The sequence below is a fragment of the Passer domesticus genome, chromosome 10, assembly GCF_036417665.1.
Source record: "Passer domesticus isolate bPasDom1 chromosome 10, bPasDom1.hap1, whole genome shotgun sequence".
Lineage (NCBI taxonomy): Eukaryota > Metazoa > Chordata > Aves > Passeriformes > Passeridae > Passer > Passer domesticus.
The window spans coordinates 16,862,440-16,887,904 of record NC_087483.1 but is presented as its reverse complement, the minus strand read 5'-3'; the positions used below and the strand labels follow the sequence as shown (position 1 = coordinate 16,887,904).

Genomic DNA, 25,465 nt, shown 5'->3' with positions numbered 1-25,465 from the left:
TTGCACTGTACTGAAACCATTGTTCTGCAAGGATGCATTTCCCCCATGTAAATGTAAAATTAGTTTCCTCTCATAGCTATAGCAAAGCTATTTAAACTTCTGATACCTCTTTAATTCTTGTTAGCTAAACAGTAGAGTGGTGTATGAATTCGAAGCAGGAGCTTGAAAGGGAATTTTTCCCTCAATCCTAATCTTCACAATACTATACTTGTTTTTAGAAATAGGTTAGGAAACTACCTGTTCTGGTATGTTGAGAGATAATGCAGAAAAATATGTGACTGATACAGGACTGTAAAACAAATCCTTTTTTGAACAACCTAGCTGTGTACTTCTAAGTTGATTTAGTATCAATACAGTGATTGGTTGTTTATTTAGGGGGCTTTTGGTTGTCTTTGGCTTTCTGTAAATCCAAACTGTTGGCAGTAAACATCTGAAAGTAAAGCTGGCTGCCCCTCATGACTCCATCCAAGTGTTCTCTGAGTGCCGCTCTTTTGGGGAGCGATGTTTTGGCAGTCCTTACCCCATGTAAACAAGGCACTCGCCCCACCACTGCAGACCTAAGGTTGTTGGAGGGAGGCAGAATGAACCACCACTGAATAGATCTGAGTACAGAGAGTAACAGCATAAATTACCTCAGATATGCAGGTATGATTCTGTGAAATCTCACAGAATCCCTGGTGTGAACATAACATTTTTTTCAATTTTTTTTTTAACTCTTCTGCCTCTGACTTCCATTAAGAGGTGCTTGGGATGAGATAAGGATAAAAGGTTTCAAAGGCTTAAGTTGTGTCAATTTATTCCATTAATATTTAGGGTTGCTGCTTTAGCCAAAACTCTTTAGTGTCTCAAAAAGTATACAAAAAGCAAGATGGTTCTTTACACTGACTAGAAAATAAGCTGTCAGACTTCAGTAATTACACTGGCCTAATTAAGCTTATTTAATGCAGAAAAAAAGTCCTGAAGAGGGCATATGGTTTGAGTTGTTGAATCTTTCCCTCCATTTTTTGCCTACTCACTTTGCTGATTTAGAGTGGCTTATTTGCAACAAAAGCTTTCACAGAGTGTTTCCTTCCCTCAAGGTATGTCAAATATGTCAATAAATATGTCAAATCATTAATTTTGGCAAATTTAAAGCTAGGAGTAGTTTTCCATGTAAAAAGGGCTCAAGTCTAACATATTAACCAAAGCAGTGTATAAGAGCAGGGGAGCGATGTTCTGGATGTCAGGTTCTCTGGTGTTGTCCCCTTCAGAGGCTTGACAAGATGCAAAATTATCCACTTAAAGACAATTCTGAAACTTTATTAAAACAGGGCTTAGGTTCCCTTGCAGCTCTAGCCTTGTATCAATAAGACCTTCTCGTCTGTCTGACTGGGTCAAGGAATTTCATACTCTGCTGCTGAAGGAGTAGCTCAGATTTGGGATAACTGATGTTTGCAGACTTGAGGTGACTGACTCATTTTGAGTCAAATTCTGGCACACTCAGTGTGGATAGCCAGTTCTTTCTCTAACAACAAGCAAAGAGAAATGTCTTCTGTTAATGGCAATCTGTAATTGCTTGCAATACACGTGAATGGGAAGGCCCTTACACTGCCTGGGAGATTAGTCAGGTAAGCCTTTTAGCAAGAATTTCCATCTAATTTATTTAGATCCCTGGATGAGGAGACCCTGAGCTCTGGCCTTGGAGTCTACGTAGATATAAGTCTTAGGAAATAAAGGCACAGTAGTAATTCTACATTTATTTGAACTCTGACCTTTGCCCTTAAGCAAGCAATCCAGTAGGTCTCCTTCTAAAGAAGCAACTCTTCCTCTCTTCTGGGAGTGACTTTTTCAGCATCTGTTGCTACTGACAGCTTCTGAAACCAGGCTTCACAGTTGGAAGCTGCTTTCCTTTTGTTGTGTGTAAATACAAAACAGCTACTAATTTATGACTGAGGTGAGCTGTTATCAGAACTTGAGAGATTTTGATGTTCAAATGCCACTTCTGTTAATGTGAGCATAAACTCTGTGGTTTAAGATTACAACAATGGATGGAGAGGTTTATTCATAGAACTCTGATAGCTGTAGCTGAGGGTTTCACCCAACAAGGCAAGTAAAACCTTCAGTAGCTTTCCCAGATTTTTGGGAAATTTAAGGTTCACCTTCAGGATAAACTGTGTCCAAAATTTCTAAACACACTCAAGTTGCTCCCAAATCTGTTCTCTATGGAAGCTGTACTGAAACCAGAAGCTGCAATGCTCTCTGGGGAAAAATTAATCCCTTGAATATTTTAAGGGGAGGGATTATATTGCTTGTGTTTTAGCAGAATCTGAACAATTTTAGCATCTCCAGAAATGTTTTTTGTTTTCGAGTGCTTTGTCTCTATTAAGAAACAGATTTTCATTACTAGATTTAGATGTCCTGCTTTGTTAAATCCATCATTAGGTAGATCAACTAAGCTAAAAAATGGGGAAGGCAAATTCTTTAAGGAAAAGAACCGAGACTATTGAAAAATATTAAATAATTGCAGTTCAAACCCCAGTTGTACTGGGGGAGGATCAAACTATATTTTTGTGAATCTTTGAAAGAAAAAATCATAATTGTAAAAGCAGTCTTCAGGTCAGAATTTCAATACAATGTACCATTGAGTATCCTGTAGAAGTAACTTGAAATGAATTACCCAGACTCAGTAATAAAATGTTTGAATCATAATCTCATAATTTATGACTTTTGTCTCCCTTAATTTCCACTGCCTTTTGAAAGCAGTTTTACTATTTAACAGGAGAGAGAGGAAGCATGTTCTAAAAATAAGTATTAAATGCAGTAAAAGTGACAGTAATGCCTTCTGCTTTTGTAAGCAGATCAAGATAATACTTTTCCTGCTTGTACCTTTGCTGTTTTCTGTCTATAGAGCAATCTAGAGGAAAATGGCTGCCTTTTTACTTTATAAATCCAGGAAATAAACTACTGTGTATTTAGCAGAATTTGGTGTAACACATTCACTGTGAGGCACTGGGGCTCACTGTCGCCTGAGATGCTCAGATATTTGATGTTAGTTTTTGTGCTTGTAGGCTAAGTTATCTCTTGAGTGGCCAGTTGAAATATTTAATTCTTTAAGAGTAACCTACAATACTGCTAATCATGACAATATCTTTACACTTGTATCAAGTGTGAAGTTAAATCATTAGGGTGTAATAGATTCTGGATGCTTTAGGGAATAAATGCAGTGTGTGGTATTCCCTGGGGAATTTCCATACTTCTTTGAGAAGAAGAGTTCAGAGAATTCTCTGAAGCAATCCTGTACTGCATTGTTTGCCACGAACAACAGATTGAAAAACTTCTTCCAGTTTTACTTGAAGAGAACATTATAGGCTGGTGATGGGTTGCCACAGAATTTTAAGGGAGGGAAGGAATTTGAAAGAAAATTTTAGAAGTGCATATTTTATTTGTGTAAAGGTCATACGACATAGATACATATTAATTAGTAAGTGTTGTCTTCCTGCGTTGCTTAAAAATGCTGATTTTAAAATCTAAAGAAAAAAATAAGGTAGTATATGCTGCTTTTTTAATTAAAGAAATCAGCAACACATCTTTAGATTAGCAAATAACTTATTTGATTCCATCTCTAAAAGTGACAACCTATTGTAAACTGTCTGAGATGATAATACCAGCAAGGTAAGAAACGGGGTTTTTTATCTGGGCTTGGGGTTTTTGGGTTTTTTAATTCATTGTGAGGAAATAAGAGAAAAATAATTGAAATCTCTGTGGGGCAAACCTTTCAAAGACCTTAAACTCTAATAGTGATAGAGACATGGATCCCTTTTTTCAAAATAATGTCTTTGATCAATGAAAATTCAGTAGAAACTCCAGTGTTTCAGTTTTAATATTGTGTCACTATTAAGAGGAATTAAATGTAATGTATCCTTGAATATGATTATTTTCCAAGCTATATGGGTATAAAACAAGATATAAGTCTTTAGAAAAAAGTACGACTTCTCGTGGTGGTACACTTAAGAAGCTGGAGAGCTAGAAGATGGACCAAACTGCTTTCTGTTTTCAATGACTTAATGAAGCAAGCAAATGACAATTCTATAAAGAGATTAAAATGCCATACTGCAGTTGTGGTTTGTCTGTCTGCATCTTGGATGCTACTGGGTGGCTGAATTTACAGGTGGGACTCATATATTTATTTTTTACACCCGTTGTGCACTTTAAATACAAATTATTGCCCACCTCTTCCTTTGTTTTGAGTTCTGCTTTCTTATCAGTGTAAAATACCTGACAGTATTCTGATATGAGGGTGCTGTTTTCCCTAGTTCATCATCTCTGTGAAACCAACGTGGTGTGAATGCAGTATTCAAAGTGAGTGGAATTTCCTTGAATAAAGGAAAAGATGGAGGTGCCAACAGTCAGCAGTAAAGATAATGGTAACTTTTGCATCTCTTTTTCAGTTTTCTTTCTCTTTTCTTTCTCTATTCCTTGATCTCTATGACTCTTCTTCCATTGAGTCATGAGAGAGATGAATGTGTCTGAAGTATTACTACTCAACAATTGGAATGATTCTTGATGTTCAAAAGCCAAGGAGTTTTTTGTTGTTTCACCTCTTCTGGGTAGGAGGTACGAGCTTGAACCCAGACTGTTACCTGTGAGATTGCCTGCATGGTTTTCTCGCATGTCAGTTGCAAATTGCTAGCGTTGACCTAACCCTGCTGGCTAATAACATGGTAAAATAGCTCTTATGCAACAGAGTTGATTGCAGAAAAAAAAAAAAAAGCAAGGCAGACAGGAAATGTCTGTGCATTTCTTAGAAGTACAAATTGAGGAAAGGTGCATTTCCAAGGTCTGGGTCACTGTTTGGCTTTGGTTGGTCTTCTCTTTGTACTGAAGTGTCTTGCGCTTCTCTGTTTCTTGGGCTCAGGTGTGTCTCATGTTCTGACTCTAGCGCTGCAAGAGCTCAGCTTGCTCTGCAAGAGAGATGTCAATGGCGTTGGCATGCTCTATGACCTGCTCAGATCTCGCTGGCTGCAAGCACTGCTGAAGGTGAGCTTCCACACCGCTGGGAAAACAATCTCTAGGAAACCTGGGTTTGCCATATGAGGACAATAAATGCTTATTGACAATAAGTGCTGATAGTCCTGATGTCCTAACATCAGCAGTCACAGTAGACAAAACCACTTATGCTTTAAAGGAAAATGAAGTATTCTCTTCCATAATGTCCTAGACATTTAGGCTCTTCTACTTTACCTGTCTGTATTAAGGCCAGGGGAGAGACACTGAACACATCATTGCTCAGTTGTCTTTCCTGTTCTTAAGTTTCTGTATGGCTATGCATCCCTCTTCTTGGCCTGTGACGCTGTATTTTATTTTGTATCACATTCATCTGATGTGTAATTGAAGATCTTATATTGTTAGAGAACAGAGTTTTGAGTTTCTATCTTGAGAAGAATTTTATCTGAGACAAATTCTGTAAAAATTCTGCTTTTCTTTAAGAAGGATTTTTAAAGAGGAGCTTTTACTGGATAAGAATGCTCATAAGGGCAATTTATGCTCATAAAGCATAAATTATGAGCATAAGAATGCTCATAAAGGGCAATTTAAATACAGCAATTATGCCTTCAGCTAGAGGAAGGTAACAGGCTGCCAATCAGAGAATTTACTATCAGGCTATTTACCTGTGTAGACAGCTTTTCTTCTAGTAAAATTCAAAACTACAGTAAAACAGCCTAGCTACCTGATATATGGAAAGACATTGAGTTCAAGACTCAATCCCAGATGTGTCAGATATTAAGAATTGAGATTGCAGACTCTGGGGCTGTAGTTGGACTGAGAGGTTTCCAGAAACAGTGTTTTCTATTGCTCGTCATGTATGTATCTATATGATCATGTGAACTGGTCAATGTCATCGTTGCTTTGTTTTGTCTGTTATGGCATGCAACAGATTTATGAATGCCTCCAACACTATCTTGCAAAGAGACCAGCTCCTGTCACACTGCAGGCACGTGTGCTGAGTCGTGAGGTGAGATTGTGTGCACAGTTTATTGCTTTTACTTACCCATACCGAATGAATGGACTCTGCTGCAGTTAAGTGTTCTGGTATTTATTCTGTGTCTCAGATCTAAGTACAGTATATAAACTTGAAACTCTCCTTACACGTTTGTAAAATTACTCAACAGCCCTTACTGTGGTGGGGGGCAGCATAAGAAATGGGCACAGCTGTGGTTGCTGCACTATGCAAATCCTGGCCAGTGTAATGAACACAAATGTTAATTGTTTAATCACTGACCATGTATTTTTTCTTCCCATGTAACTCTATGGTTCAGTGTTATGGATACAATCAAGCAGACTAACATGAGGATATTGAAAAGCTTTTTAGATTTTTCTAATTATAATAGCTGAATTCTAAATCTTTTAATTAGTGGGAGAGTTAATGACGAAGTAGAGAAACTGAGACTAGTGATGAAATTGGTTGAGAGATGGGAGCAAAAACTGATTTAGAGCACATGGCACTGTGCCTGAACTAAATTAAGCCTGGCTGAGTGTTGTGCAGCTGTGGTCATATTGTCCAGTTCTAGAGCAGACCATATGGACATCCTCTGACTCACATAATGTGGGGGGGCTTTACACTGTCTCCATTCCTTTACATTCAGTGTAGAGCTTTTTAAATGAACTGTCCTCTAGAATCCACCTCTGTGCTTATTTTCTGACATTTATCAGGTGGTAGAGTTACTGCATGAAGCCCCTCAGTCAGGAGAGATCAAAGAGCTAAGACGGCTCCTGCGTTCTCCACACTTCAAGGCAAGTCCTGCATAAGGAAAGAAAAAGTTTACTCATGGAGCTCTCTGCAGTGGGAATGGAAATGGATGGGCAGCTGTTCACAAAAATTGGTAAAGGGGCCAGAAGAGACATAGTTTAGTAATGATGAACTAATCTGATCATGAGATCAAATGTGGACTGTGTATCTGAACTACCTGCAGTGGGCTGCATTTTACTTAAGGCTGTGTTTGAAAGCTGTTTCTTACAAAGTTTCTAGTTATGGGCAGTTAATGCAGATATATAAATCAAATTTTCCTTGAAATTGCAGAACCTGCATTCTTAACTCAAGAGCTCCAAAGGGAAATATTTCTTTCATCTTTTGAAGTTTTTCCACAAGAAACAGAGGAACTATTCTTAAAACTTTCATGGTTTGATTTTCTTGGTGGAAAGAAGAAAATGTCAATATATATGCAAGGGATCTGTGTTCACAAAGGAACACATTCGGTGATATCTGGTTTCTGTTCAGTCACTGTTTAAAGCTGTGCTATTGTATGATCTTTGCTTAAGGGTAGGTTGGTTTGCTTGTTTTCATTTGTAACAGGCCTTGCTATCTGCTCATGATACTGTGGCCCAGAAAGATTTTGAACCAACCCTTCCACCACTGCCAGACAACATACCTGAAAATGAAGAAGCTATGAGGATTGTCTGCTTAGTGAAAAACAACCAGCCTCTGGTGAGGGACCTTCCTTGTGTCTGTCAATTTTTTTTTAACTTAGAAAGAATTAATAATGCATGAGATGCATATTGGGTCCTTCCCAGGAATGTCATGAGGATTGTGTGCATTTTTGTCCAGATTTTACAGAATCACAAGGATTGTTGAGGTTGGAAAGGACCTGAGAAGACCATCTAGCCATGCATCGTCTGGGTGTAGGTTGTTCAGTGCATTGTCTGCTCAGCATTTGAACATTTGGCAGATGTATTTTCATTATATGGGATAAAACCAAACAGCATTGAGAGTTAGTCTCATGGCCAAAACAGAAAGGAAGGGAGGAGAGTTTTTTAGTAATAATTTGTACTTATAAGCAGCAAACATTGTATAGCTTAGCTAATCTGTTTTAGGAAAAGATAGCTGTAATATTGGGGATAAAAAAGATTTCTAACTGTCAATCAGGTTATTTTAGTGTGATGGGAGTTGAAGACCTTGAAGGATTTAGTACTAATACATTACAGCCCTGGAAACCACAGGCCTGTCAGTCTCACTTCAGTGCCTGGTAAAGTTATGGAGAAGATTATTCTGGGAGGTATTGAAGAACACCTGAGGGACAACAGTCATTGGTCACAGCCTGCACAGCTTCCTGAGGGGAAAATCCTGCTTATAAAACCTGATTTCCTTTTATGACAAGGTGACCCAGCTAGCTGATCAGAGGAAGCCAGTTGATGTAATCCTTTTGGAATTCACAAAAGCTTTCAATACTGTCTCTCAGAGTATCCTTCTGGACAGCACACAGCTGGATAAACACATTATGGGATGGGTGAGCAAGTGGCTCATGGGTTGGGCGAAAAGGCTTATAGCATCTGGGGTTGCATCAGACTGGGGACTTGTCACTAGTGGGATTCTGCAGGGCTTCATCCTTAGCCCTGTGCTCTTCAACAGCTTCATAAATGATCTAGACACATTTATGCTCAGAAAGAGTTCTGAGCAAATTCATAGAAGATACAAAACTGGGAGTAGCTGTTGACTCCCTTGAGGGCAGGGAGGCCCTGCAGAGACCTCAGCAAAGGAGAGGGCTGGGTAATCACCAACCATATGAAGTTCCACAGGGGAAAGTGCTGGATTCTTCACCTGGGATGGGGCAGCCTTGGTGTATGGACAGACTGGGAATGAGGTAATAGAAAGCAGTGCTGTGGAAAGAGACCTGGGGTCTAGGTCAATGACAAGTTGGATGAGTCAGCAGTGCCCTGGCAGCCAGGAGGGCCAAGTGTGTTCTGGGGGGCATCAGGCCCAGCATCGCCAGCCGGGCAGGGGAGGGGATTGTCCTGCTCTGCTCTGCACTGGAGCAGCCTCACCTCGAGTGCTGGGGGCAGTTTTGGGTGCCATGGTACAGGAAAGACATGGAACTATTAGAGAGTGTCCAAAGGAGGGCCAGGAAGATAGTGAAGGGCCTTGAGGAGAAGCCATGTGAGGAGTGGCTGAGGTCACTTGGTCTGTTCAGCCTGGAGGAGACCTCACTGCAGTCACAACTTCCTCGTGAGGGGAAGAGGAAGGGCAGGCACTGATCTCTTCTTGCTGGTGACCAGTGACAGGACCAGAGAGAATGGCCTGAAGCTGGGTCAGGGGAGGTTTTAGGTTGGATATTAGAAAAAGGTTCTTCACCCAGAGGGTGGCTGGGCACTGGAATGGGCTCCCCAGGGCAGTGGTCCCAGCACCAAGCCTGACAGAGTTCAGGAAGCATTTGGACAATGCTCTCAGGCACAGGATGTGACTCTTGAGGATGGTGCGTGCAGGGCCAGGAGTTGAGCTCAGTGATCCTTTTGGTCCCTTCCAACTCAGTTTATTCCATGATTCTGTGGTTTTTGCTATATCCATGTTATGGTAGAAAGGCTGTATCCCTCAATGCCTTTGTGTCAGCGTGAAGATCAGACTTGTGATATGGAAAGAAACTTACTGGGGTCCTTTGGTGACCAGTGTGTTTTTTCTTTGCTCTTACCTGCCAGGGTGCCACCATTAAACGCCACGAGATAACAGGTGACATAACAGTTGCTCGTGTGATCCATGGTGGGCTGGCAGACAGAAGTGGTACGTGGAATTTGAAACAAAGTGGTACATAAAACTGAACTTGAAATAAGATATTTGAAGATAATACCTTAGCTTCTACAGTTAATTTTCCATTATAGAGCAAGATGATGTGCACATGGGACAGCACTGTAAGCATGTGATGCATTGCAGTGACTTTCATTCTGATTTCATAGATTTTCAGATGAATTTGCTGTTTTAGACTGAGTTGATGAAGAAATTCAGTTTTCATTGTGTTCTTGGCACCAATACCTGGTATCCCAAAATGCAGTGTAGTATGAAATGCAGCATATTCCCTAATGGAGAAATAGTAAACATTGGTGATTCTAGAAGATAATGGTCTTTAAGGAATATGTAATAATACTTTTCGGCACTACTCTACTAAACACCTTGCTTAGCACTAGTAGCTAAGCAATCTTGCAAGGAGTTTCCTTGGAAATGTTACTACTTTGTCATCCTAGAATTGAATGTGTTCCATGTCCCTTAAGAAATGTAATGTAATTAAAATGTAAAACATCAGAAGTAAAATTCAACTGTAATCATTATAAAATAGTTCCTTTTAGTATCTTCTGACCTTTGCATAAAGAAGAAAACCTACCTTGCAGAAAATAGCTGATTAAGTTCCTAGTTTGACTAATATTTTCATTGAGTTAAAGAAACATGGAAAAGAAAACAATATTGTGAAGACTTTACTATAAAGGACCTGCAGTTTTTAGGGGTCTGATTCCAAGTCTCGTGGTCTATTAATACAGGATACGCTCATAATTTACTTTGGGAAATGGAGCAATATTAAAATGTTGATGTGAATTTTAAGGCAAATCATCAGTAGATTGTAAAGATGTCATATGGGGGAGTGGAAAGGATTAAGAAAGCTGAAGCATGCAAGCTCCTTGTGACCTGCAGTAGTCCCATCCAGGGGCAGTGCAGCTGAATCCAAAATGCCTTCCTCCACACATGGTGCAGGAAAATTTTCATGCTGACTTACAAACCTGTGATATTTCTGTCACCCTGCCTTGCCTATCCAAGATAAATCATGCTGTGATAAAACTCCTGCTGCTGTTTTCGTATTTGTTCTCATGGTAGGGTTGCTGTATGCTGGAGACAAACTGGTGGAAGTAAATGGAGTTCCTGTTGAGGGACTTGAGCCTGAGCAAGTCATTAATATTCTGGTATTTAATATTTTTAAAATATGTTTTCTACTTTGCACCTTTAGTATTATTTGTATGCTTGCACTTTTACACACTCTTGTACATAAGAGCCTGAAATTTTTAACAGAAAATTCAGATTGTTTCCTTACTGTGAATGAAGTTCCCAACTGCTCATGAAATCAGAATATATGAAAGCAGAATTAAATCTAACTTCTGTTCTGGGCAGAAATTAACTGTGACCATTACATCTGCAGCTTCTGGGAAAAAAAAATACTAATTTATTCAGCCTTCACTGATTCATACCTTTTTCTAGAAGCATCACTCAGAAATATTCCACAAGAAAGTCGTAGAAAGCTGCTATTCTAATAAGAGTCCATGTTACAAAATGCACTAAAGCAGAGTGAACAACCTGACTTTGCAAGAAAAGGGCAGTGTAGTTACTGTTGTCAAAATTATCATGAAGAAATCTGTTGAGGTGTCCCTGTTTTGTCATTTTGTGCACAATTTTTTAGGGTTCTTGACTGTTAAGTGCCAGACAGTGAAGTATTTCTGTGTGTAATCATACAGAGTCTATGTGCCAATGCAAATAGTTGTACCATTTCTAGGTATAAGAAACAAACTCTATTGGAATATTTAATTACTAAATTATGTTCCTCCCCCTTTATATCACCCATCTAACCAGACCCTGCTGCTAATTTAAATAAGATTTCAGTAGAAAAGTTTGGTATGAATCAATGCTGAAATTTCATATACTTACAATGAAACATAGGTTGCATTAAATTAAAAAATATTTAACAAAACTTTAATGTTGCATTCTTGAGTTTCATTTTGGAAAAAATACAGTATTGTCACATTGAGTCTGTCTACCTGAATTCTATCTGTAGCACAAACATTGCAGTATCCTCAAGCCATGCTCTGTCTTGCCTATGTTGATTATTTGTGTTGAATGCCAACCATATTTTAATTCTTTTCTAATCATTTAGGCCCTGTCTCAGGGGACAATTATGTTCAAATTAATTCCAGTTTCTGATCGGCCTGTCAGCAACCAAACAACAGTAAGAAACATTCTTTTTCTTTTCCCAGGCTGGTAGCAATAGTGCCCAGTTGTGTGATAAAAGACATGGTGTTGCCTGGAAGTTGATTGCAACCCCTAAAGTGTTACCTTGCCTTTATGGCTGCCTCTCAGCAGACATCAGTATGTTGTTGCTGAAGCAGCAAAGACAGTAAGGAGAAATGTAACTGTGTAATAAAGGCACTTTCAGAGTGACCTACAAGTAGAAGGTTAGTTCTTTTCATAATGTATGAGAATTTTTTGTTTCTCATTTAATGAACAGAGAGCGTTTAAGGCTTGATCTGGTTTTTAAAACTTGACTTCATCATTAGACTGAAGTTGCAGCAATATCTGGCCCTGTGATTGTGAAGCCTGTGTTGTATCCATTCTAGACTTGGCTTCCCCTCACTCCTGTATGTTTTCTTTACTAGCTGTATGTGCGAGCAATGGCAGATTACTGGCCCTTGCAGGATCCTGCCATTCCATGTGCTGATGCAGGTTTGCCTTTTAAGAGGGGTGAAATACTCCAGATTGTGGATCAGAATGACGCTCTCTGGTGGCAGGCCAGGAAAGTTTCAGATCTCAGTGCCTGTGCTGGACTCATACCCTCAAATCATCTTCTTAAAAGGTAAAAAATATCATAATTTTCCTGTTTTCTGGTTCAAAAATGAGCCAGTTATTCAAAATTTTCCTAAGTTTTGTAGCAGTATGATTTGGAGTGACATCTGACAAACATCTTTCCTCTTTTTGATCTCTGACTTGTTGCTGTTTTTCCCTTAAGAGCACCTGTGTGAGAAGGAGCTTTTGAAAGCACCTGTATAATCTCAAATTGCCATTTAGGAAATTTTCAGCACTTATCCAGTCTCCATGCTGGTTGCTACAGCATCTGGTGGAGTGTAGCAGCTGTAAGATGTGTGGAAATTGACTGACTACTAAATGACCATCATCTATGATAAAAAAAAAGCAAAGGGAAGAGAGGGATACTTAAAGCATAGTGTATTTTTAAAGTTGTCCTGTGATGCATGAGTGACCTCTTCAGCTTTGGTAAAAACTGAGTAGACCAGATTAGAAGAACAGAGAAAAAAACCAAACACTCAAGAAAGATCAAGGTTCTCTTGCCTATTATTTTCTGCATAAATAGACCATTATTTTTACATTACATGCATTCAGAATCAGAGTTCTTACACTGGTGTAGCAAACTTTTCAATCTGATCCTTTAACCACGTGTCCTGTGGTACCCCCAGGATAATGTAAGGCCATGCAATCACACATGATAAACTTCACTTTGTGATAAATATAAACCTACCTGCAGTCTGTGTAATGCAAGGTGAAATCAAACTGGGTGACTCAGGCTGCAAGAGGCTCTGTGCAGTAATGGAGGCAGTAGTACTACTACCCCTACCAGTAGCACATCTTCTACTTCCAGGAGTCTGTACCATAGTATGGCTTGTCTTCCTGTACTTTTATATAAATTCTTAGTACTTCTGGGCTGCTGATTTGGAAATTTGAAGACTTCTGATAGCACACTGGTTTTATTTCAGATCTTTGCAGTGGTCTAAAACATTGGTAACGTTTCAGTTCTTGCTGTCTTCTCTCAGTTCACTACTGATCAATCTTACATGTAAGCAGTGAATCTGACTGGACCATAACGTGCTTGTGGACTGTTTTGTTTCTTTAACTGTGATAAATTTATTTCTATGTAGGAAGCAGCGAGAATTCTGGTGGTGCCAGCCCTTCCAGCCCCACCTCTGTCTCAAATCATCAATGTGTGAGTGAAAAGTTACTTGAGTGATACAGCAGGAAAGATCTTGTCTCTGTTTCAGGGATACTGAAATAAAAGCTTATACAATTCAGCTTAATTCAAAGACATTGTTTCTGGAGCCATATGGTAACCTTCAACTGTGTTAACTATCCCCTGAAAAAAAAATTCTTACTGATAATTGTACCTGGAGTATTGATGGTGCAGATGGTGCAGAGGGTCGTCTCCAGTGTACTTGAGTCTGACCATAAGAGAAGCTGTGAATTCAACTTCTAAAGTTTCTGCATTCTAGAACCTGACTAGGCCAGCCAGTTCTCTCTAGGAGAATTGGCTGTAAGTCTTGAGGTGACAATTTTACTGGCCTGGATTTCTGGGGACACAGATACCAGCTCTGCCACTGAAAAGTGCCATGTTTGGAATGTTTCTTTGCCATCAAAGCTATTGAGAAAATAATAGAACTTATTTTCTTAAGGTCTAAGATAAGCTATGCTGCCCTTGAATTTTTTCTTGGTAACAATCCAGAAATATTTTCTGCCAATTATAATTTTCTGTCAATAAGCAATTATTTCCAGAAAAAGAATGTTCTTCCTGTTTCTTCTGTCCCGATTTCCTTCTATGGTTCTTTATGCAAGTATAGAATTTTTTTCTCATGATAAATCCCAGGGGGCATGTGTTTAATTCCCTAGGATTCTTCTTGCACTGATTGCATTGCTTGCTAGAGCTGAGGCTCTCTTTCACCATAATTTTATTGCATTTTAACTGCTTCAATGGATATGCTGTGAGCAGTAAGCACTGTGGAAGAAGGTAGGAAATCACATCTGGACAGCATTGCATTTCTGTACCTGGAACCAGTATGACACATGGTTGTACAGGCTTTTTTAAAAAGTTGTCAGAAATTAGGCATTTTGATAAATACATGTGGAAGAAGCTCAAGTTCTTGGCATTTTGCGTGCTTAACATAATTGAAATCCAACCTGTTTTCACCTAGTAGATGCATACATTGTCTTAAAGTGGAAACCTTAGCTGTGCATTATCTGTCAGGAGAGTGACAGTTTGGATGGGTTCTTTGTATGGGCAGAATGTGATTGACAAATACTCTGACAAGTGCCCTGTAACTGGAAAATAGCTCCTGCTGGGCCTAACTGGAAGGGTGTGCAAGAGCAAAACACAAACAGTGCTGTATTGTGAGCCCATGAGATTGCCCAAGCTCATGTGATCACATTTCTGGGACATAAATTGATGTAGTTTGGGGATTGAGAAAGAGCTGAATTGATCTTTTCCTTTTCTTCCTTGTAAAAGTAATAATAAAAATAAAAAGCAAAATTCTTTCCTTGAGTGTAGCATGTTGGAAAGATATTTAAAAGCTATAAGACAGAAAATTATATTCCCTCATGGTAGTACTTAATAAATAGTTATCTACTGGATAAACAGATTGACAGGCATGTTAAACCTTTCATTATTTCAAGAGGAGAATTCAAGTTAGATGCATTTGTCTCTCTGCCTTCAGAGCACTCACTTAAGAGTTTTTGCTTACTGTAATACAAAGAACATCATTAAATTTGAGTTAACAGTTAAAATCTTTAAAGATGTCTAAAGATTGTTTGAGCTTCACATATCTTGTTTCTGATGTCTGAGTTCAGTCTCGTAAGATCTATAAGGGTGTTTTTCCAGTGTTTTTCTGATTCAGATGAATTTTTTTCCCTTGTGTTGATCTGTAGAGGATGACATGCAGATTGACGAAAAGTGTGTGGAAACAGGTAACTGAATTCACTTGAGATTATTTTATTTGCTTCAAGGCAGTAGCTAGTTTAAAGCCTCATTTCCTAGATAAAACCACTCATTCTCCTAGTGAACTTAATGGTAGAAAATTCTATTTTTCATACCCTGGAAACCTCATCTCTTATTAGTGTATTAAAATGAGCTGTTTGCACTGGTGTACAGTGCTTATAGTCAAGTGTTCTGACCAGCACAAAAATATTTGCTTGAATGAGATCCAGCCACTTTGATTCAGGTGTTGGATTGTGGCTGTAAAGTTACCATGCTTTTTTGCTTATTGCATATTTAATGCCACAGATTGTTGTGGTCTTGGAGAACCCACACAATTCCTTGTCAAGAAATCCGTGATCTTGGAAGAACAAGGAGCAAAAATAGGTTTTTACTTGTGAACACTGAGTGTAAAGATTTGTAGCTTGAGTTCCTCCCTAAAGCAGTGCAGTTCATTCTTCCTTCTCCAAGGTAATTGAGAAGCTCTTATGGAGGGATGTGATCCTGTAGGACTGTGTGAAAAGAGATGAAGCAGTTAATTCAGGTATGGTGAGCTGTATTTTGCCACCTCAGGGTAGAGGCAGCTAGGGAAAGTATATGTGAGACAGTCCAACAGAAGCTGGAAAACTGATTTCTGATTCTGGTATTCATTAGAAAGAAAATAATTAAAATTTGAATTTATTTTAATATCTTTGCTATCTGGATTACTAAACAAGATGAAGAAACATTTGAGTCAGGTAAGTTCCTCTGACCTAACTCTAAGTTCCTTGCTGTTGTTCTGCTGCAAGAAGGGTGTCCAGAGACAAGCGTCTTAGAAACAAGCAGGTGGCAAGAACCAAAATGCCCCTTTAGCTTCAGAAGCCATTCTGGCATGAAAAGCCATTATGTAAAATCCTGTTGCTTTAAGTCTTCCTCTTGTTCTCTGATTACCTTAGCAGTAAGGTTTCTGTCCTCTTATCCCAGAGTGTGAATGTTTCTTCTCGTGCACCCGTGCAAGCTGTGACAGCAGGGCCTGCACTGATGTCAGCAGATAATTGGATTACCTTCAGTAATATGGAGGCCTGAATCCCCGGTGCCTGTAGGAGTTGATGTGGTAAAGAGGAAAGCTGCTTCTGGATTCCTGATTGTGGGCATGGCTGACATACATAAACAAAAAATGCTTATAAAATTCATTATTTATGTATAAAAAATACGATCAATAAGTACTCTTTTTTTACCAAACTGATATAGGGGTTTTTGGTTGGTTGTTTGGATTTTTTTTCATTTAGGGAGCAGCTGCTTATTTACAGCACGTTGAGAGTTCTGCAAAACCTAAGTCTTCTAAAATAAATAATTTCTTACTAAAATAAAACTACTGTTAAACTTCTCATTTGAAGTATTTGGTAATCTTGTGGAGAAGAGTGTCATTTTACCTTAGATTTGCTCTTCTCCACAAGGTCTCTACTTGCCAGTTCTTCTTTCTGCACTTTCTTCTCTTATCACAAGCATTTGTTCTATTCCACCTCTCAAGCAATGCCCAAAGTTTTTAAGGCATAACCAGCAGGTCTGCAGGGCATCTTTTGTTTTCAAGCTAGGATGTTTCTGATAGCTGCACTTGGGGATTACTGTTGCCAGTCCTGCTCAGTGCTGAGTCAGCTGTCTGCTGTATCCACACAGTCAGAGGAATAAAGGTGCAAATATTTGCTATCCTACATTCCACTTTAACCAGTAGTTGCAGATTTGCACTACCATACTGAAATAGATGCTGAAGTTCTTGTATTCTTTGGGAACTAAGAATTCATTCTTAAAGAAGCATAGTTTAGATTTAATGTCTGTTGTACCTGTTTTCTACATTCCCTAAATGCATTGGACAATGCTGGTTGGATTTTTTGTTAGATCATAGTATAGACTGTCTTCTCAAAACTAATTGTTTTATATCTGTCTCTGTCTGAATCTGCAGAGGAGCTTAAAGAAGGTAACACTAATATTTTTCTCCCTGTCTCCTGTAGCAGTAATCTATTAGAATTTATCTGTGTTTGTGCTCTAGCAGGAACTACCACTCTTGCAACACCCGGTAGCTGAATTGCTTGTTCCCTGTAGGATTCACATTGCACTCCATACCACAGAAGACAGGGTAGATAAAGCAGAAATATTAAACATGTTTGAATGATGACTCAAGAGGCATGAAGGTAGATGGGCATGTATCAGCTGAACATTACTCTGAACATTGCCCTGAATGAGCAGTTTTGTGCCAAGGAGTTTTTCCCATAATCATTAACTAGTTGTTAGTACATATAGAAATGTAGGAGTAAAACTGTATTGTAAAGATACAAGTAATGAAGAATGTATAGATGTGAAAGGGCAATTAACATGCATCTAATTTTGTTTCAATACTTCCATGCTTATGAGATAACTAAACCAAAGAGTGCTAAAAATATTTCAAAGCTTTGCAAATGAAAATAATGTTTTTCCTTGGAACAAATAGTGCTTTTAAAAACATGCCTATGTCTTCTGTATCTCATTCTTGCTTTAACAAGGCCTAAATAAAGGGAAAGCACAGCTTGGATAACTACATGTGTGGTCAGGGGAAAATAAGGAGTACTTTTTGAAAAGAAAGCTAAACACTGGCACCATTTTTTTCCTTAGTGATTTGTTTTCAAATCACCTTTCTCAAATAGTTTCTATACTTTCTGAACATTGGTTTATTGGAAAATTGGTATGTTTGAGCCATATATGAGAGATTTAATTTTTTAAAAAGACAGAGTTTTAGACGTCTCATCTGAATAGTGAAGCCTTCATGATGAACAGCATGAATTGGAGGAAAGAGGTTAGGCTCACATGTTGCACCACAGATATCACTGATCCAATGAAAAAAAAGAAAGAAAATCAGGTCTTCGTTTTGCCTGAAATACCTGAGCAAGATGCAAGTTGCATTTTCCAAACATGCTATGGGGCAGAAACTGAGTTACAAATTTTTTGCTTCTAATTTTGAGCTACTGACTTGTTACTATTGTTTTAACTAAAAACTTCTTATAAGATAAATTTTACCTGAAAAGCTTAAATTATGTGGAGGTTTTTTCCACTAATTTCAGTTTCAAAACGTTGTCTGGCATGTAGATATCTTGGGAATGAAACAAATAGAATGTTAAGTTTCAAATTTCATTTAGGAAATACCAAGACATTCTATGTTTATTTTTTTCTTACAATAACCCTTTTGAATTGGTCATTGGCCATGTGAAATATTTTGATATTATAGAGTCTTGTGCTTTTAAAATTATATTAAGCATCATACTTCCACATATTTACTGAAACTCCTTTTTTCCTTGGAATCAGCAATAATTGTTTGCCATCTAGCTTTTAAGTTTCTCTCTTTTATTTCATGAGTATTTGTTCTTTGTATTCTAGAAGAGGAAGAATTTGGTGAATTTGGTCAACGAGTCTTTATTGGTATGCAATGACTAAAGATAAGTAAAATGTTTGGGGCTTGATCTAGCTTAAGTGCTTGAATGAAGTTCAATAAAAAGCTCTGTTCTTTATATCATCTAAAGACTTACTAAACGGAATATAGCTTACTCTGTTTTCTTCCTAATAATGCTCAATCTTTCTATTTAAATCTTTCTTCCTGTTAGGTTTCTACAGAGACTTGGCCACTGCTATTTAAACTTGACTTCATGATTAATTTTGCTCAAAAGTAATGTCTGTCATCCACTGAGAATAATCATGAGTGCTTTCATTAGAAAAGTACACCTATATCTGAAGCTTTCAGAGTTGGATGGTCAAGTGGAGAAACAAACCTACCTGGTTGTTAAACCATAGTGACCTTTAAAATATGTGTTCTGGAGGCTGGAGCAAATGTTCCAGACTTGCCTCATGACAGTGAACCACCTACACTATCAAAAAAAGTTGACCTGTTCCCTAGAGATGCCTCAGGTAGTCAGAAACTTCTCCTCCAGCTTGTTTGGGGATCTTTCAGAAGTCTTTAATTCGAGGCTAATTTCCAGGTGACTTTCAATGGGATTTTACCTACTCTGTAGCTGTCATTTAATGCTCAGAGATTCTACCAAGCTGTCATATCAAGTGCAGCAATGAAATTCACTCACCTTCACCTTGCAATAACCTCAGGAAAGGTAGTATATTGTGTGGCTTAGAGGCCCTCTGGGCTAAAGAAGTAGCTGCCTGCACGTGTGCTGTGTTTCCAGCAGTGTGCCTTTGCCCCATGCAGCTGGATTCCGCAGGAGCATGCGGCTGTGCCGCAGGAAGGCCCGGCTCAACCAGCAGTCCTGCTACTCCCGCTGCCCCAGCAGCTGCTACAGCAGCCTGGCAGCTCCCTACGAAGAGGTGGTCAGGTACCAGCGGCACCCGACAGACCGGCACAGACTGATTATCCTCGTGGGTAAGAGCTTCACCCTTCGCAGGCAAATTTCAGCAGGGCTGTCCTGTGCAGGCAGCTCTCAAGGGAACGCTTCAAGAATTATTGTAATTTGACCCCACTATTGGGGTTAAAGTTTAATGCAGGTATCATCTTCTTTGCTTGAGACAGTGAGTGTTAAAAACCAGTAATAATAAAGTCCTTAGAAGAAGCTGGTTACAAATGCTGGTTGATAATGGGTTTTATTAGTTTTATTCCATTTTATATTCAGCAGGGACTGAAAATGATGAGAAAACATTGGTAACTTAATAGATTCTTTACATGGAAGTATTTCTACAACCAGTGTTAAATGCATAGATATGACAATAATAATAATAAGATTTAACTCCAGACTAGAACAATCTCAATAATGGACAGTATGGAAAGATACCTTTAATAATGCTTGTTATAGGACATACTGCATTAAGTGGGCTGCAGACTCTCAAGGAGACTTTAATTGTGGTGACTGAAGAGAGGATGCTGTTCTGCACTGTTCTGTGGTCCTGAGTAAACTGAGTAAAGGCAAATCCACTGTCCTTTCTAAGTCTGGAAGTATTTGATAAGTTTTTTCTTTTAAAATAGTATTGCTGTGTTGCCTTCTGGGTATGGCTATATTGCTGGGGAGTAATTTGTCAGTAATATTAGCTGCTGTTACCCCGTCAGTAATATTAGCTGCACTTCCAACTTCCCAGGGCCCGCAGGAGTTGGTGTGAATGAGCTGCGGCGAAGGCTAATCACAAGTAACCCACGAGAGTTTCAAAGTGCCACACCTCGTATGTAATGCTTTTCCTCTTTCCTCCAGTGCCCCAATTCAAACATGAATAGGGAATGCCAAGTACCTTCCTCTTGCCTCTGTGTATTTATACACTCTTTGCTCTACGGCTGTTTCTTCAGCTCTACTGAAAGCCAGTACTGTTTGCTTTCTTAAGGGTTAGTTTAAAATACTGTCTGTCTCATTTTGGCAAATCAGACAAAGTTATGTTCAAGTTCCAGCTTCTGAAACCATTAAAAGCTTTATGGAGATGAAAAGTTATCTGCATGATTTGGTTTAACTTTAATGTTTGCTTTTCCTAGATTAAAAAAAAAACAAAAAAAAACCAACAAACAACCACATTTCTTGGAGACATTTCAAGTTCTTAGGGTTTAAGTGCTCAGGTATAAGAATGAAGACAACAGAAGTTGGTGCTTAATAGGCTTTGCAGCTTTTCTTATTAGCCTTCTAGTCTCAGATGAGACTTATGCAGCTTAACTTCTGACGTAACAACTGAAATTATTTCTACCTGTACTTATTTGGTTCTTGTAATTTAGATAACCAAACTGGAAACTATATATCTGAAGCTAGCTGAAAATTCATGACTTCATGCTTAAGGTCCCAGATAAGGGGAAGGTGCAAGTGTGGGAAACTTGTGGAATTTTTCTGAATGAACTTAAAAAAAATTGTCTCTGAAGAATAAAGAGTTGTGCAACTAGTTCCAAGGCAGTTCCTGATTGCTTTGAATCACAACTATTTGGATTAAACTACTCTTCCATTCCTAGAAATACAGTTCTGCTTTGATAGCTTTTAATGACGTGTTACTGGCAAACCATTACAGTATATGGGGTTTTTGTTCTGGATTAACAAATGGAAATAGCTCATATTATTGTTTATGAAAATACTGCTTGATAGTTCTTCATGAAGTTCTCATTTTCACTTATAAAGTTACAATAATTTAGTTGCAACTGGGTTTTTTGTGTTATATCATCCTTCAGACACCACTCGTGTTCAGAAGAGTTATGAAATGAATGGTCGTGAATATCACTACATATCGAAGGAAACTTTTGAAAACATGGTGTATAGTCACAGGTGAGTAGGAGACATGAGTTACATCTTTATTACCTAAAATGCAACATGATCCAAGAAAATACAGTTTTGTAGTTAGTCCCAAGTCTGGGCTCCTCTACTTTTACTGTGAATGTGTGGTGTAAATTTGTGTCAAACTACTTGACACTGTTTCTTCAAAGACTGTGTTTGTGCAGTTGCAAATAGCTCCTCCACAGTTAATCTCAGAATCCTTCTAAAAGGAAGTGGGCTCTCTAGTCCTCAGCTCATTAGATGTGCTGTAGATGTAAGTTATGAGTTTAACTCTCCAGGAAACCAGACTGCTTTTGAAAATTTAGCAGTAAATCACACCTGTTCCTGACCTACAACTCCATTGCAGGATCTCTGCAGTGATGACACATGAGTAGTTGAACTGTAAAGGCTAAATATTCAAAAGTGTCTGCTCCTTTCTATGCATCAATAATGTCTCTAAGACAGACCAGCTCAGCACTACAGAAGCCACAATCATTGAACTGTGCCAAGTGTTTTGACATCTTCAGACTTAAGAAGTTATTTGTAGTATGTAATTGACAAGCATTGACAAGTAAAATCACAACCTCTAAACACAAAATTCATAAAACCATGATGAGTAAAAAATGCATGTTTTGGAGATGAATTGTAATGGGTTTTGTGCCTAGTGTAGCAGGGAAGAGCAAAGGAGAACAGTATTCTGTAGGTTTTATGATCATTCAGTCCCGATCACTGGATTGTATTTGAAGATTTCACTTTTAAATGGAATCTTTTTGAAACTCAAATGCTCTTTCATTTTCCTCCTTCCTCACCACTGTTGCAGAATGCTGGAATATGGGGAGTACAAAGGGTACCTGTATGGTACCAGTATTGATGCAGTGCGAACAGTCCTTGATGCAGGGAAGATCTGTGTAATAGATTTAGAACCACAGGTGAGTGGTAAAGGGGCAGGGAATCTTCTGGAAGAAAAAAGAATTTTCTCTACATTCTTGAGCCATTGGAACAGTGTTAGTTGCTTTGTCTTGTTTTTCACTTTACCTCATGGTGCTTATTAATAATAGATTATTTTTTTCATGTGTCTTAGGGGGTGGTGGTGGTACTACAGTGACAGGTATGTTGAGACAGTGCATTTTTTACCAAGCCAGCAGCTGCATTATCAGTTTGGATGGTATGGAAATGAGTTTTCATACTTGCTTAAAGTAAGGATTAGTCTTTCACATGGACACCTGTTGCATGGGATTTCTTCCTCCTCCAAGCCCTAGTGTTTGAGAGTTCTGTCCTTCTCTTAGCAGTCTCAGAACACCCTTTGGTAAAAGCAGGAACACTTAAAGTAATCAAGCAAAAGCTTATTAATTTTTATTTTTGCATTGAATTTGCTGATGAAGATAAGGCTAATAAAAGCCTGAGCTTGTAAATATCTAAGATACTTAGAGCTGTGTCTAGCTAAACCTTGCTAACCTTCTCTGAATTGCTTGCATATTTAGTACTTAGGAGCTGTTTGGGCTATGCTGTTTGAACATCTCCTCTAACTGAATGTAGAGACACCATAACTCAGTAATTCTTGGATATTTCCCTCTAATTATGCAGAGCCAATGTGTCTGAGCCTTAGACTGGCAGTGGCTTGTGCTGCTTAAAATAGAAATTAAGTTACAAGATTTGTGGGGTACTACTCAAAAACTCAAACTGCTGTGAGAGATAGATGAGGTCACACCTTAGAAACTGTCCTTTGGGTTTCTTCTTAGATTTTTAAGCAAAGGGGTAAAAGAGGGGTGTTGTGGTGTGGGGTGTGTAATCTTACCACTTGGACAGATGTGCCACTATGATTTTTTTTTAGGGTGTGGGTTTAAGGACAAGTTTTGGAAAAGGTATTAATATTAAGTAAGACCAGTGAGCAGAACTACTGCTGTGTTGCATACTTTATTTTAAATCTGGTGGTTTGACCAAGTTTATATGCTATGATTTTTTTTGGTTTTTTTTTTTATTCCCTCCACTGCTCTGCAGTAATTTAAAAATACTTCTTAGCATTAGGAAATGTTATACAGTAAAGGAGTTCTGAAAGCAGGATACTTTGTTCCAGCATGGAACAATAAAGAGGTACTTGTTCCAAAAGTAGCTCCCTTACAGTCAAAAAAGAACAGGTTTCAAATGTATCTTTTATGTGGTTGATTGTAGAGATCTGTTAGTGACACTGTTCCACCATTCACTGGGATTGAAAGCATCTCCTAATGATGCTACCAAGCAGAATTAAGTAATTGTGTGCTACAGATGCTTACCAATGTCTGTTCCAGGGATTATTAGTGAGATCTTTTTCAAGTAAGTGTTTCTGAAAAAAGTGTCTCCTAGGTCAGGGGATCTCAGTATGTTGTAAACAATTGGCTTTTTATGGGAGTAAAACTGGGATGAATGCACTTTAAGTACTTTATTTTACTCTTCATTTGTAGGGTATACAAATAGCCCGGACCCACGAGTTAAAGCCCTACATTATATTCATCAAGCCACCCAGCATAGGCTGCATGAGGCAGACTCGTAAAAATGCCAGGATCATTACAGATTATTATGTGAACATGAAGTTCAAGGTGAGATTGGGGAATAAAAGATTGAATTTATTAATCTGAGATTTTGTTATCAGAACATAATGCGTTCTATTATGCTACACTGTTAACTCTTAAAAAAAACATTACTGTCTCTTTGGGATCAAATCTAATCATTATGTTTTTCTGTGGATTTTGTTGGGATTTCTTTTCCCCTTCCAGATTGGCTTTGAAGCACAAGAATTGTCATTTGTAACCTAGGGGGCTGAGGCACTTTGCTTCAAAATGTCTTAAAGGAGAAGCTATTTTGCATGTTTTTGTTTTATTTAGCTATCTTGTGTCAATATTTGAGTCAATACGTATATTTACTGTTTGCATTGAAATACTTGGAATGTGCTTTGTTCAGTAGTATTATTATTTTTTTCACAGTTATAAGAATGTATTATTTCATGTATGCTTAGTGCCAGTATCAATCCTATACTAAGTTCTGTAGATAAAACACAGATCCTGCTTGTAGGAAATGCATCTCTTATATCTAGAATATACAGCACTTTAACACAATCATTTCCATGCAAATCATCATCAAATTTAACATCCAAATTTAACATTTTGGAGACCTCAATCTATAACTATGTGGAAATGATTCAGGATTGCTATGACAGAAAGTAACACGGACACTGGGGAAATAAACTAAAATTTGGAATAAGAACACAAGCATTTGTAGATTTACCTTCCACTCCCTAACATTCTCTGCCAGCATTTATCACTAGAGCAACTTTTTTAGGGCAAATAGAGCATCCTGAGACACAAGGTATTTCCTTGGGAAACATATGGCAGGCAGCTCAGTTTTTGAGACCTGGAACTCACTGTAGCAGAGGTATTTCATTATAGCAAACTGTAAATGAAACAAAGCAGACTCACATTATCTATTCACCTCCTGTTTATGTGGCCCAAGGTGTTTTGCAGATGCTGTGCAGGTATGTTTCTCTACACAACACTGGAGTTTTATGGACTTTCTCTCACAGGAAGAAGATTTACAGGAGATGGAAGAATCGGCTAAGAAAATGGAAGCTCAGTTTGGTCAGTTCTTTGATCACGTGATTGTGAATGACAATTTACAAGAAGCATCTGCGCAGCTGCTGTCTGCAGTGCATCGTGCACAGGATGAGCCCCAGTGGGTCCCTGCAGTATGGATATGCTCAGACAGTCAGCCCTAATTCTAAGCAGCAGGCAGCTTCAGAAAGATTACAGCTTATGTTTTACTTCAAGAATAATCCTAATGTCAGGATTGCAAGAATTTATCTCTGTATGTGAGGGATTTGGAAGAGGATTAGGAAAGAAGCTCCAACAGGAGATATAATCATACTATGTTCTGTGTAGATTTTGAGCTTTTTATGTTACACTTTTGTACCAAAAAAAAGGAAATACTGTGAGTACTCAATTACAAGAATAAAGAAAAATCTATTTTGTTGCA

General features: G+C 38.4%; 1 protein-coding gene across 3 annotated transcripts; it reads left to right on the top strand.

The window, feature by feature from the left end:
- Window positions 1–2: 2 nt before the first annotated feature.
- MPP4 (MAGUK p55 scaffold protein 4) lies at window positions 3–25,465 on the top strand. 3 transcript variants are annotated; one of them, XM_064434059.1, is made up of 17 exons: window positions 3–1,933; window positions 4,293–4,403; window positions 4,895–5,016; window positions 5,915–5,992; window positions 6,691–6,771; window positions 7,331–7,462; window positions 9,445–9,526; window positions 10,607–10,692; window positions 11,655–11,726; window positions 12,221–12,350; window positions 18,630–18,671; window positions 19,447–19,617; window positions 20,325–20,405; window positions 21,382–21,475; window positions 22,284–22,392; window positions 23,902–24,036; window positions 25,017–25,465. In XM_064434059.1, the coding sequence occupies exons 2-17, from the start codon at window positions 4,370–4,372 to the stop codon at window positions 25,206–25,208; spliced, it is 1,641 nt and encodes a 546-aa protein (XP_064290129.1). In that variant the 5' UTR covers window positions 3–1,933; window positions 4,293–4,369; the 3' UTR covers window positions 25,209–25,465. The 3 variants fall into 3 exon arrangements, with proteins under 3 accessions (XP_064290129.1, XP_064290132.1, XP_064290131.1); XM_064434062.1 differs by lacking the exon at window positions 3–1,933 and adding an exon at window positions 1,941–3,651 and having other exon boundaries at window positions 4,919–5,016; XM_064434061.1 differs by lacking the exon at window positions 3–1,933 and adding an exon at window positions 1,941–4,147.

Coding starts and splice junctions, on each gene's coding strand:
- MPP4 (XM_064434059.1), top strand. CDS start 4,370: ATGGAGGTGCCAACAGTCAGCAGTAAAGATAATG. Junction 7,463..9,444: donor TGAAAAACAACCAGCCTCTG/GTGAGGGACCTT, acceptor CTTACCTGCCAG/GGTGCCACCATTAAACGCCA. Junction 11,727..12,220: donor CTGTCAGCAACCAAACAACA/GTAAGAAACATT, acceptor GTGCTGATGCAG/GTTTGCCTTTTAAGAGGGGT.